Source organism: Sebastes fasciatus, chromosome 9 (assembly GCF_043250625.1).
Source record: "Sebastes fasciatus isolate fSebFas1 chromosome 9, fSebFas1.pri, whole genome shotgun sequence".
NCBI lineage: Eukaryota > Metazoa > Chordata > Actinopteri > Perciformes > Sebastidae > Sebastes > Sebastes fasciatus.
The window spans coordinates 2,005,597-2,019,380 of NC_133803.1; the positions used below are offsets into that span (position 1 = coordinate 2,005,597).

The 13,784-nt window shown below is 42.2% G+C and overlaps 1 protein-coding gene across 28 annotated transcripts in view; it reads right to left on the reverse strand.

The window, feature by feature from the left end:
• camk2g2 (calcium/calmodulin-dependent protein kinase (CaM kinase) II gamma 2) overlaps positions 1 to 13,784 on the reverse strand; it is a 169,519-nt gene that overhangs the window by 101,902 nt on the left and 53,833 nt on the right. For all 28 annotated transcript variants that reach the window (XR_012595114.1, XR_012595113.1, XM_074645318.1 and 25 more), the window contains exon 3: positions 4,268 to 4,327. Coding sequence is in view for 26 of the 28 variants with exons in the window: in XM_074645318.1 (XP_074501419.1) it covers positions 4,268 to 4,327 (60 nt within the window). In the remaining 2 variants the exon portion in view is untranslated. The remainder of the gene's footprint in view (positions 1 to 4,267; positions 4,328 to 13,784) is intronic.

Sequence of the window (13,784 nt, forward strand, 5' to 3'; positions counted from 1 at the left end):
GGTGGTCTGTAGACACCGGGGACAGATGCATTTTGCATAATAAGTGACCTTTAAAAAATCTAGCCCGTGACAGGAGACCCTGGCCAATCCCAGGTAATTTTAGAGAGAGAGCGTTCCTATTGGCTGTTCATTCAGCTGAAGCAGCTGTCAATCACTCGCAAACTCCGATCAAACGGTCAAACTAGGCAGCGCTGATCAAATATGAATCAATATTCTGGTACTCTAATGCCTATTTCTCTCCTCAGATGTTTTCAGAAACATCTTGTAGTGTACGGTTTAGCTGTAAAATGAGAACGTTTGCTCTGGTTGGTGGGCGGTGCTTGGTATTTCCTCAACTGATCTCAACATGGTTCCAGGGTCACAAACTTTCTCATTTTACAGCATTATTCCTGTTTTTGTATCGGCAACTGTAGCAATTCTACACGCTTGGCACACGGAAGGAGTGGTAATCTGCAGCCTCACCGCTAGATAGAGCCGGATCCTACACACCGTTCCTTTAAATAATGACAATTAACTTTAGTCTTTGTTGTTATTTAAATAAAACTATTTGTATACGGGCAAGTCAAAATTTACCTCAGGCAAGTATATTTCCGGCCCACTTTTCTGACCGGGCAAGTAAAAAAAAACATTAACGTTGAATGTTGAATCATAACAAACACCCACAAGGTGGAGTGATACCCGATCCTCTGAGGAGACCAGGTTTCCAGCAGCACAGTGTTTCCCTGCCTATCTGCAATGGTCCACTCCAGGACTGGACTGTACAGTAGCTTTCTAAAGATTGAGTACCACCTGGCTTGTTGGCAACCAGGAATCAGCTTTTGGATGACAAAGTTGACAGAATGGTTGCCATATTTGAATCATTTATAATTAATGTGATACTGGTAATTTCCTTTTAGATTATCTCTCTGTTAAAGAAGCACAAGAGCAGGCAGGAAATATCACTGCACACAGATTTACTTCAGGAGTTGTTGCCAACAAAGACGACTTTAACCAACAGATTTCTTTAAACCGGCAGCTCTGGAGTCACAGATAGAATAAAATTCTGCTTGTGTCAAGGTGGGTGAAGGTGCTTGAGTGCTTTAAATTAGTCTTGAAAATGTTGGATAATACTCTCCTCTTGCTTCAGACGGCTTACATTTAGAGAAAAGAAAACTTGACAAGCTCTCCCCTCGAGAATAGGATAAGAAAAGAGCAGCAGAGAGGGGAAGAGAACGGCAGAATAGGATGATGACGAAGCAGGAATCAGGTGGGATGAAGAAGAGAGAGAATGAATGAAACCATACCTATTATGCTGTTATCTTTCCCTGCATGTGTGTGTGTTTGTGTGTGTTGGAGTATAGCTTGCGTTGGACGGTACACTACTGTGTGATAAGACACTGGGCAGTTCTGCCACAAAGATACTTTGCCATTTCCTTCTTTTCTCAAGGGGCCACTGCCTGTTGTCTGGGTTTTACACACATGCATGCACGCACGCACGCACATATTTACATTTCAGTAGTAAAAGAAGTCATGAAACTTGAGTATTAGATACACTTGGTGAATCCAGTTGTAATGTATGAGACTCAAACTTGACACAGATGTATAATGTTAGATCTCTTGCTACTGGGACATTTTGCCAAATTGGCACCATTAAATTAGTCGAATGATCTATCAGCAGTTCCTGTTTGTTATGTGCCTATGGATGTACAGCCAACTATCACTGGATTACTTTGATCCCGAAGAAAACTTAAAAAACATGACGATTCTCAGGCAAATTCTGGAATTATAAATAGCGTCTTTTCTTCCATGATTTCTTAGCAGATTTATGCAGATTTATTCATGATGGACATATTATAATAATATCCTTGGGAAATTTAAGCCACACTGTTTCTAATCTTCTATGTGTATGATGTCGGTGTGTTCAGATTCGACTGAATTATTACTCAGAGAAGAAGGAGTGAGAGTTTTGACGCACATTGTGGTAATCGGGCGTTAATGGTTAATTGAGCTGCGTGTAACAACCACTACTGCAACTGGAGATCCCAGGCTCTCTTGAACCGCTCAAAAACATACTTAACATTGTTTTATCAGCTTGATACTTCATGACTTTTCCTAGTTTTATGAGAAATGCTTATAAACATAATTTTGTGCGGATGACATGTTCAAGAAGATCGCTAGAAAATGATGCATTACTTGTGTTTGGTGTCTCAGAGACAGCAGCTGGACAACATGGTTAAATATGAAGAATGTTCCTGTGCTTTATATCTGGGATTGGTTGACAGTACTTTCTACGCAGCACTAAACCTCCAAGATCCCAGATTATTTGGACTGAGATGATACACATAACTCCCGATTCGATACTTCATGACACTTGGGTGCCGATTTGATATTTATTTAGATTTTTAAGTACTGCAATTCCACAAGTACTGTGATTCCATATTCCGATTTATTTTTGTTAACTTTTGTTAACACTAGACCATGGGAAACAGTTGAATCATCCACTTCTAGGGACTTTTACTTTGGAAAATATCTAAATTAATACAGTAAAATGTTTGATTTTCAGCATGTATGTAGTCAGGGATGTCCTGAAGTCAAATATATCAGGATCTTTGTCAGGAATTATTTATTACATTTTTTCCAGCAACCAAAAAAATCAAAGAATAAAGACATTTCCCTCGCACATTAGTGGTATTTTCTTTAATATATAAGGGATATGTAACATGTTTTATACTTCTGGTGAATATTATCTTATTAATCGTATTTCCATAGATGTATTTTGTATACAGTTCCCTTTGTTATCACTTTATTTTGAAAACCGGACGTAGTCCCACGTGTCTACTTCCTCTAACTTCTCCAAGGTGGTCTCTAGCTCTCCCGTCAGCTCCGTTCTCTTTATCCATCCATGATCAGCTCCATCGGGGCCGTTTCAATGCAGAGAACACAAATGTTGGAATATGGGTGCTCTACAGTTGTAGTGTCGGCTGATTTGACCACGGAGACGAGAGCAACGGCTTGACCGCAATACGATAACGTTTCCTGTCCGTGACAGAGTTAGCGTGCAGCTTTAGCCGTGATGCCTAGCTCTGCTTTTCCTGTCAATGTGTGAAACCCAAAGTGTTTCCATCCTTTACTGGATGTGTAGTGTTTACCACGCTGGATTAAACATGTGAGGGTGCAGGTCGTATCCACGCAGACCCTCTGCCGTCGTTTTAGCTTCCTGCGGTTTGTTTTGTCTGGCGGATACGGAATGGATATGACATCACGTTACTCAGACTACAACAATAAAAGCGGTAACTTCCTTACCTCTGCATAGACTCAAATGAAGCAAATATATCAATTCTGGAATTTAAAAATCTATTTTTAAAAAATTGTAAAAAAAAAACATTGTGATACATATGTGAATCAGTTTATTTCCCACCCCCTACAGATTAGTCTACAGATTTTTAGTTATTGGAGTCTGACAACAGTTACTTCATGAAAGGAACATGGACTCGGACCTCTCCGGGGTCAACACAAGGAATGTCAACTTCACAAACACACATTAAATGTGCAAGCCCAGTTTGTAGCAAAATGAAGGGATATCACTTCAATACTTTTCTACATTTACAATGTTAACTACGGGTTCTTATCAAGGTCGGAAAGAAAAAAAAACATGAAAAGGAAAACTGTTGCAGTGACGGAATTCTTATGTCTTAAAGGTCATATTGTAAAAAGTAAGATTTTCATGTCTTTTATATTATTGAGTAGGTTTAAGTACTATATAAATACTGTGAAAGTATCAAAACGCTCAATATACAGAGAAATAAACACAGCCGTTTTCAGAAATTGTGCATTTGAAACAAGCCGTTAGGATTTCTGTTCATTTGTGATGTCACAAATATACAATATTTAGACCATTACACGGTTTTAAACGTAAACATTCTAAATATGTCCCAGTTTATTTCCTGTTGAAGTGTATGTGAATGACATCAGCTGACAGGAAGTAAACATGGACCCAAACTGTTGCCTAGCAACGCAATTCTGTTGCATTTTGTTGCAATTTTATTGAAATGTATTAAAACGGAGTGTTTCAGACAGAGGGTAAATGAAGGTATATTCAGACAGACAGTATGAGGAAAATAAAGTTTTTTTTTAACATTACAGCATGTAAACATGTTCTAGTAGAAACACAAAATACAAGTATGAACCTGAAAATCAGCATGATATGGGACCATTAACATCTTATTCCAAACGTTGTGAATGAACACAGCCACTCCACTAATCCACTCAGCTCTCACAAATGACTCACCTATGTTTGGATGTTTCAGCAGACGACAGATTCTCGCCTCTCGGTCCAGTTTCTGGTGATCTGAGGACAGAAAAGATATAGAGGAACCAGTAAGGACAATATTTCAGTATCAGGAAGATAAACAGGATATAAAAAGACTTGTTTGAAACCCACAGAGAGTGGACGCAGAAGAACATAAAGCTAACATAAAAGTACCCAACAAGGGCTGCAGAACATTCACTATATTTGACTGCAGTTCATGTTGTTCAATAGCACTTTTGCAACATAGCAGTCTGGAAACAGATTCTTCTACAGAACTTTTTTTAACAGATGTAGTGCTAATAAATAATAAATCATTTGTTTAGTTTTTCTAAAGCAAAGATTTTTGCAACCATTAAAACTTGATATTTTGTTTGGAAGGATTTCAGAAAGGCTTGCACTAGTGACTGTGTGAATTGATTCAATATTTTCTTTTAACTGTGCCACTGTAACACATAAATACACACAAGTTATTCCCTTTCTTTCCAAACTCTCCTGTTCCTCCTACTCCACTCAGAACAATAGTTTCCTATAAACCCTTAACCTTCTGCGACCAACATCATATTGACTTGAGCTGGAGGGGACAGCAGAGACAGGATGTCAAAAAGGTAAGACACTAGGGACCGTTTAACCATTAACCGACATTAAGCAATTTAACTAATTAAAGCTATCGGTTAAAACGGTTAAAAGAAATATTAATAATTAAAGCTGCAAGCAGCGATGAACGGGCCCTCGCCCTTATGGGCACGTCTGGGGAACACGCACGTCGGGGTACCCGCTGTCGTGCATTCCCGTGAAAGTTGGAAACTGCACGCAACAGTTAGAGTGAATTTTTGGCTTGGAGCATGTGGCGCTGGAAATGAACTGTGAGAACATGTGGGGCGTCCTTTAAAGCACTTCTATGAGGGTGGCTGGCAGTATACAACCATTTCCTGTTGTCAGTAGGTGGCGCTATGACTTTCACTCATAATACCACGTATATGTCTTCAGGCCTGGACTCTTATAAAACATGTCAAATTTGGGGAAGATTGGACAACGTATAGTCAATTTACAACAATTTCCTGTTTCCTGTAGGGGGCGCTATGACTTTCACTCAAAATGGCACATATATGTCTTCAGGCTGGGACTCTTATCCAGCTTGTGAAATTTTGGGCAGATCGGACTATGTAAAGTCAAATTACAACAGCTTCCTGTGTCATGGCGAAACATAAAAAATTCGCCGCGCCGCCACAAGAACGCCGTTTCACGAAAAAACAAAAGCTTCGCAATTTAGTATCATGAAGGTCTTGAGATTCTGCTGCCCGACTTTGAGATGGATTGCTTGTATCCTCTAGGAGGAGTATCGCAAAGTTTCATACCTAAAAAGAGACAAAATGGCGTCTTTGCACATGACGTATGACATCACCGTTCGAGCGATCAAATATTTCTTCGCAATTCAGCATCACAGTAGTTTGAGGGTTATACCACCCAAATTTGACGCGAATCCGATAAACCCTCTAGGAGGAGTTCGTAAAAGTATGCATAAAATACATGAAAAACGCACAAAATCCAATATGGCCGACTTCCGGGTGGGCGGAGCTAATGAAACCCGATGAGGAATATGTTTCAAATGATGAGTGGGATATGCATACCAAATTTCATGAATATAGGATCAACTTTGACCAAACTATAGCCTTCCACGCGTTAGGGGGCGCTAGAGAGCGGGCTATATGCACTGAACCTAATGGCTGTACATTTACATAAAGTTCACAGGTGTCAATCATTTTGCCAAGTTTCATGCGTTTTCGAGTACCTAAAGGTATGTTCCATATCTAAAAGACATAATGGGGCGCTAGAGAGCCAAAGTGCCACGCCCATGCAAAATGTTACCACTAAAATAAAGTAATTACTAGTTTGGATGTGCGCAGTGGCGGCCGGCCAATAGAGGGCCACGGGGCCTGGCCCCACCCACCTTGAGCCACCAAAAAAAAAAAAAAAAAATTATAAAATTATTAATTATAAAAATTCTAAAAATTCTAAAAATTGTCAATATGTGTGTTTTTGACCTATGGAATATACCCGTAATATTTGTAAAATAGGATAACTGCGCCAAATATCTGCTTTCCTCCTTGAACTCTCTGCTAGTGCACCTCTCAGCTGCTCTGCTGCACGTGCACTTTCTGGGGCCAAATGGATTTGGCCCAAGGAAGGCGGGTCTAATAAGCAGTACAGCCAATCACTGATTAAAGATATATGATTACAAGCATGAATGACATACAATTCATCCAATCAGCGCCGTAAAAAAGACTTCCGGGAGGGCCAAACTGATTTGGCCCATGGTGTGCGCGCGCACGTTCACGCGTGTCTCTCTCTGTTCTCGTCAGGGCTCATGTCAGTTCTCGCGTGATCTTGTCTTCTCGTCTCTCGCTTCTCTCCACTTCTCTTCTCTCACAGCCCATTTCCTTTATAAATGATCTGTCGTATGTTATATTAACATACTGAATTGTATGAATAAGATGTCCTTATGTCAGTGTTGGAATAAATGATAAAAATGTAACTGCAAAGTAGTAATGCGTTTTTGATACCTTTTTTTGCATTGAATCGTACTAGGATGTTTGTTGAAATTGATTGGCCCTACCCAAAAAAAAATCCACCAGCCGCCACTGGATGTGCGTGTAAAGTTTCATAATTTTTTGTGCATCCTAAAGTCTTCAAACATGTGTTCGTAAATTTTAAAATCACGCAGGAAGTCCAACATGGCTGACTTCCTGTTCGCCAAAAAAATCTGCAAAATATTTAATCCGGGTATGAGGGCGTGAGTTATGACATACTTGAATTTCGTGAAGATCGAAGAAACTTTCTCTGAAAAACTGCCTACATTAGGGGGCGCTATCTCGCCCCCTGGAGACACCCGAGCCGGGTCACTACAGAACATTGGAGTTCGCGCCACTTCTGACGCATATTCCCCTTTTGGTGAGTTTTTGGGGATGGGAAAGGCCTCAAAAACGCGTAATCCCGGCGGAAAAATAATAATAATCTTTAGAAAAACAATAGGTTTCCTTGCACTTTCGTGCCAGGACACCGTTGGGGTCCTGGCACTTTCGTGCTCGGGCCCTAATTAAAGCTGCAAGCAGCGATGAACGGGCCCTCGCCCTTATGGACACGTCTGGGGAACGCGCACATCGAGGTACCCGCTGTCGTGGCACGTACATGTCTTCAGGCCAGGACTATTATCAAGCTTGAGAAGTTTGGGGCAGATGGGACTAGGTAAAGTCAAGTTATAACAGCCTACTGTGTCATGGCGAACTTTCGAAATTCACCTATGACACCACCGTTCGAGCGATCAAAAATACCTTCACAATTTAGCATCACTATAGTTTGAGGGTTATACCACCCAAATTTCATGTGAATCCGATGAAGTCTCTAGGAGTAGTTAGTAAAGGTATGCATAAAATACATAAATTACATGATGAACACAAAATTCAATATGGCCGACTTCCGTGTGGGCGGAGCTAATGAAACCCAATGAGGAATATGTCTGTAATAATGAGGAGGATGGGCCTACCAAATTTGGGGAAGATTGGACAATGTATAGTCAATTTACAACAATTTCCTGTTTCCTGTAGGGGGCGCTATGACTTTCACTTTTAATGTCACATATATGTCTTCAGGCCGGGACTCTTATCCAGCTTGTGAAATTTGGGGCAGATCGGACTATGTAAAGTCAAGTTACAACAGCCTCATGTGTCATGGCGAAACATCAAAATTCGCCACGCCGCCACAAGAACGCCGTTTCACGAAAACACAAAAGCTTCGCAATTTAGCATCATGAAGGTGTTGAGATTCTGCTGCCCGACTTTGAGATGGATCGCTTGTATCCTCTAGGAAGAGTATCGCAAAGTTTCATACCTAAAAAGTGACAAAACGGCGTCTTCGCACATGACGTATGACATCACCATTCGAGCGATCAAAAATTCCTTCGCAATTTAGCATCATAGTAGTGGGAGGGTTATACCACCTAAATTTGACGTGGATCCGATAAACTCTCTAGGAGGAGTTCGTAAAAGTATGCATAAAATACATGAAAAACGCACATATTCCAATATGGCCGACTTCCCGGTGGGCGGAGCTAATGAAACCCGATGAGGAATATGTCTGAAATAATGAGCAGGATGTACCTACCAAATTTCATGAATATAGGATCAACTTTGATCAAACTATGGCCTTCCATGCGTTAGGGGGCGCTATAGAGCTGGCTAAACATGCTGAACCCAATAACTGTACATTTACATAAAGTTCACAGGTGTCCATCATTTTGCCAAGTTTCATGAGTTTTCGAGTACCTCAAGGTATGTTCAAAACCTTAAAGACATAAGGGGGCGCTAGAGAGCCAACATGCCACGCCCAAGCAAAATTTCACCACTAAATCAAAGTAATTATGAGTTTGGATGTGCGTGTAAAGTTTCATGAGTTTTTGTGCATCCTAAAGTCTTCAAACATATGTTCGTAAATTTTAAAATCACGCAGGAAATCCAAGTTGGCTGACTTCCTGTTTGCCGAAAAAATCTCAAAAATATTTAACACGAACTTCAAGACATATGCAATTACATACTTGAATTTTGTGAAGATCGAAGAAACTTTCCCTGAAAAACTGCCTACATTAGGGGGCGCTATCTTGCCCGCTGGCGACACCCGATCCGAATCACTACAGAACTTTGAATTTCGCGCCACTTCTGACGCATATTCCACTTTTGGTGAGTTTTTGGGGATGGAAAAGGTCCCAAAAACGCGATATTCCAGCAGAAAAAGAATAATAATACTTAGAAAAACAATAGGTTTCCTTGCACTTTCGTGCCAGGACACCGTTGGGGTCCTGGCACTTTCGTGCTCGGGCCCTAATAATACTTAGAAAAACAATAGGTTTCCTCGCACTTTCGTGCCAGGACACCGTTGGGGTCCTGGCACTTTCGTGCTCGGGCCCTAATTAACTCAAAAGCTGAGCGGCTCAGAGGAGCGGCTCGTCTCTTTAAGGAGAAAAGCTGGTCCACCTTAACAGCCCACCTTAAGAGGCGGAGCCGGAGTTGCAGGATACAGGAAGTCGGCTCCGGTCTCTCCAGCTCGCTTGAGTGGAGTGGAGGAGTTGTAGTTTAGTAGCATTTATTCACCAACAAATAAACTGTCCACACACTGCTACACCTACGTTCACAGCTAGAACACCACCAACAACCTCACACTCACCACCAACACACACACACAGTCTGTTGGAAACTCACTAAAGTTAATCAGACTGTGTGTGGCGGCGGCGAGCAAGAAGCCTCCGGCAATGCTAGAGCTGCTAACGTAGCACAAACACACACTGTTTGTTGGCCACTCGCTAAAGTTCCGCCGGGCAGACACACAGCTGACAACCTGCTAAACTAAACTAAATGTGTGGTGGAGACTTTTACTGGGAAAGTGGCTGCATGTCTGCGACACTACACGCAGCATCGTAGCTGCTAAGTTAACGCTCCCTGACGGTGAACTGGAGACTCCCGTCAAACAATATCTGTTGTGCTCCTGCAGCTGCTACACCGCTGCATGAGAGGCACAAATCTTGTCGGTTAACGGTTAATAAATGGTTAATGAGGGTCAGTTATTGGTTAAGAACATTTTTCAAAATGAGCATCCCTATAAGACACAGAGTGAGCCAGACAAGCTAAGAGGCCAAAACAGTGACAGTCAAGTAAGAATTTGCACAAGTGGACAGACAGACCGCTATATACTGTACACACACACACACACACACACACACACACACACACACACACACACACACACACACACACACACGCACACACACTCACACACACACAAACACACATACACACAAAACCTCTAACACAAGCTTTTTGCACTTAGTGAAATTAGTCTTGTGGGTCCGGCCTTAATATGATCAGTGTCCAGTTAATGATTCTAATGGCGAGGGGCCGAGGTCCGTGTGTGTGTGGGTGGGTGTGAGTGTGCAGCTGCATGTTTAGGACAGGCAGATTGGTTGTAGGACAGATACAGTAGATAGATACAGTGGATGACATCTCCTATTTCAGGGTGTCAGAGGTCAAGTTCACACTGGACACTCCTGCCCCCCCCACCAGCTGCTGGTCTCAGGGGACAGTTGGGCTGCTCACGTGGGTGCATGTGCCTGTGGATTTGATTTTTTTGGTGTGTGTGTGTGTGTGCATGACAGAGGGGGAAAGACAGGGGACATTCCTAATCCAACCGCTTCAAATGTTATCAGCCAATTAAATGAGCGTTGTCGATCGTCATCGGGAGCGTAGACTTGAGGCGATGACGATGGTTAATGTTACCATGTCGTCCAACCCCACATGTCAATAAGCTCTAAAATGATCAGCGCCGTAAAGGTTTGTGCATTGATAGGGCTGTCACGGAGAAGGAATTCCCCCTGCGGTGATGATGATTGGCTCAACAGTATGCCATATTATTGCCTTTTTTTTTTTGCAAATTGCTCAATTTATCCTGATAAGTACTGTAGAAAATAGGTTTATCGTTGCTTTTTAAATGAGAAAGATGACAGTTTTAAAACTAATTACATACTTGTTTATTGTTCAAGCTTCAGTAGGCAACAATTTTTTGGCATCATTGGGCAAAAATTCTATAATAACCTAATAAGACTTCTGCTCCTCCTCATGGCTGTTTTCAGGCTTTAGAACATCTAGCCCGTGACGGGAGACTTTGACCAATCACAGGTCATTTCAGAGAGAGAGCGTTCCTATTGGCTGTGCTCCAGCTGGTGGGTGGTGCTTGGTATTTCCTCAACTGATCTCAACATGGCTGCCGGATCACAAATCCTCATTTTACAGCTAAACAATACACTACAAGATGTTTCTGAAAACATTTGAAGAGAGAAATAGTCATTACAGTAACAGAATATTGATTCATATTTGATCAGCGCTGCCTAGTTTGACCGTCTGATCGGAGTTCACGAGTGATTGACAGCCAGCTCTCATAAACGGAAGCTGAGAGGCAGACTCCAGATCAGCTCTGATTGGTTGTTTTTCCTCCGGTCTATGAAATCTTGCAGATGCCATTAGGAGCACTGGAGGACACAGAGGACACAGAGGACACAGAGGCACATGATGTTTTTCAGATTAGCTGTCTCATGTACTACTGTCAGGATATAGTGACCGTTTAATAAAAAGAACCTTTTAAAATCATATTTGCTCAATTTCTATCCACTGCTGCTTCAAATGCAGAACACAGAAGGGCAATGAGGCACAACATTTTTTTCAGCCGAGACGCGTTGGTTGCGTCTGCTATGATACGGAATACCTGCAAAAGTAAAAATGTCGGCAGCAGGTAGAGTACTCGCTGTGGATGAAGAGAAGGCTGAAGCACGTATAGGGGAGAGGACAGACCTGCCGGTGGATGTGTATTCATTTCTCCTCCATTGTTGTTGTTGCTCAACACTTGTAGCCTACATGTAGGATGTGACGGTTGTTCTTTGTGGTATTCGTCCCGCTCTTCCTCTATTGTGATTGGATGGCTGGGTAAAAAGTAACTGCACGAGTGCAGCTTTTTACTCAAAGTTGAGCATTTTTCAACTCTCGGCGACCAGAAAAAAACACCAAACGTGCATCGCTCAGCGCAGAATCTACGCCCGGCGCAGAATCTACGCTCAGCGCCCTGTCAGGCTGCTGGTGTTTGTGGCATGGTGTAAATATGCAGCACTCCCATTGCAAAGAATTCATAAAAGAAAAAACTTGAGGTTTGGTGGTTGCTCGCCATCCCCTGCAGCTGGCTTGTCAATAGCGCAGTATTGCAATAATGTGGTTGTTGTGACAGTCCTGTGCATTGATTTCCTATTAAATCCTTCACGACCAACAAGCTCCTGCAGGAAAACACAGGGAGGCATTAACATGCTATCCCATGTTTGACCCCTAACCTCTGACCCTCAAGGCTAAGCCAATCAGCTGCAGCTTTTATCCTGCATGTCTCAGTATACAGACATGTGTAGGCCTATCCTGTTCACTTCAATAGCCATGCTTTTCGTTTAGACCTCACACAACACACACACACACACGCTTTAATCTGACCAGTGTGTTCAGAGGATGAGAAATGAAAGCATTCTGCAGACATTCCACAACCTTCTCCTCAGAGCCATGATGGTCTATTTTGGCTACTTGTATTCTTAGAAGTTGGATCAGCCTGTGAAAACAGGACTATTTTTCAGTGCTGGTCTGAGATGACGGCTTTATTATGCTTGTGATGGCAGACAGTCTTGGCAGCTGGCTGCTTAGAGACACTAGAAATGACTGAGGAATTTCAATAGAACGATGAGAGAATAAGTACAGGCTTCAAAAGGACAATTTGTATAGAGAAGAATAGAAACAAGAGAAATTGACTGCAGCTTAACAGAAGCAGATCAGAGTCAAATACAGAAGGTATCACAGTTAAAAATAGCAGCTTTATTGTACAAAAATATAATGTTCTTCTATAAAATCAGCACAAAGGGCAAGTTGATCATCAAACCTAAACATTGCATTATCACATGTTAGATTAACAGAGCAGCATTAAAGGCCCTCAGCTGATGTTGCTCACTGTTTCAGGCTGCTAAGGATGCTCATTTCGAAAAATGTTCTTAACCGATAACTGACCCTCGTTAACCGATTATTAACCGTTAACCAACAAGAGTTGTGCCTCTCATGCAGCGGTGTACCAGCTGCAGGAGCACAACAGATATTGGTTGACGGGAGTCTCCAGTTCACCGTCCGGGAGCGTTAACTTAGCAGCCACGATGCTGCGTGTAGTGTCGCGGACATGCAGCCACTTTCCCAGTAAAAGTCTCCACCACACATTTAGTTTAGTTTAGCAGGTTGTCAGCTGTGTGTCTGCCCGGCGTGACTTTAGCGAGTGGCCAACAAACAGTGTATTTGTGCTACGTTAGCAGCTCTAGCATTGCCGGAAGCTTCGTGCTCGCCGCCGCACACGTAGTGAGGGTGAGGTTGTTGGTGGCGTTCTAGCTGTGAACGTAGGTGTAGCAGTGTGTCTACAGTTTATTTGTTGGTGAATAAATGCTACTAAACTACAACTCCTCCGCTCCGCTCAAGCGAACTGGAGAAACCGGAGCCGACTTCCTGTATCCTGCAACTCCGGCTTCGCCTCTTAAGGTAGGCTGTTAAGGTGGTCCAGCTTTTCTCCTTAAAGAGACGAGCCACTCCTCTGAGCCGCTCAGCTTTTGAGTTAATTATTAATATTTCTTTTAACCGTTTTAACCGATAGCGTTAATCAGTTAAAATGCTTAATGTAGGTTAACGGTTAAACGGTTAATTATGGACATCCCTAGTGTAGATCTGACATTGCTGAAGAAGAAAATCTCAAAGTCTGATAGAAAACCTATGAACGGCTACAGGTTGTGTAAGGCCCGCTCTCTAAAGGCCAAACCAAAACAACAATGTTTTGGACACAAACTGACAAGACTACCAAGTCAAAACATTCAAACCATTTTAAAAGTCAAATCATTTTG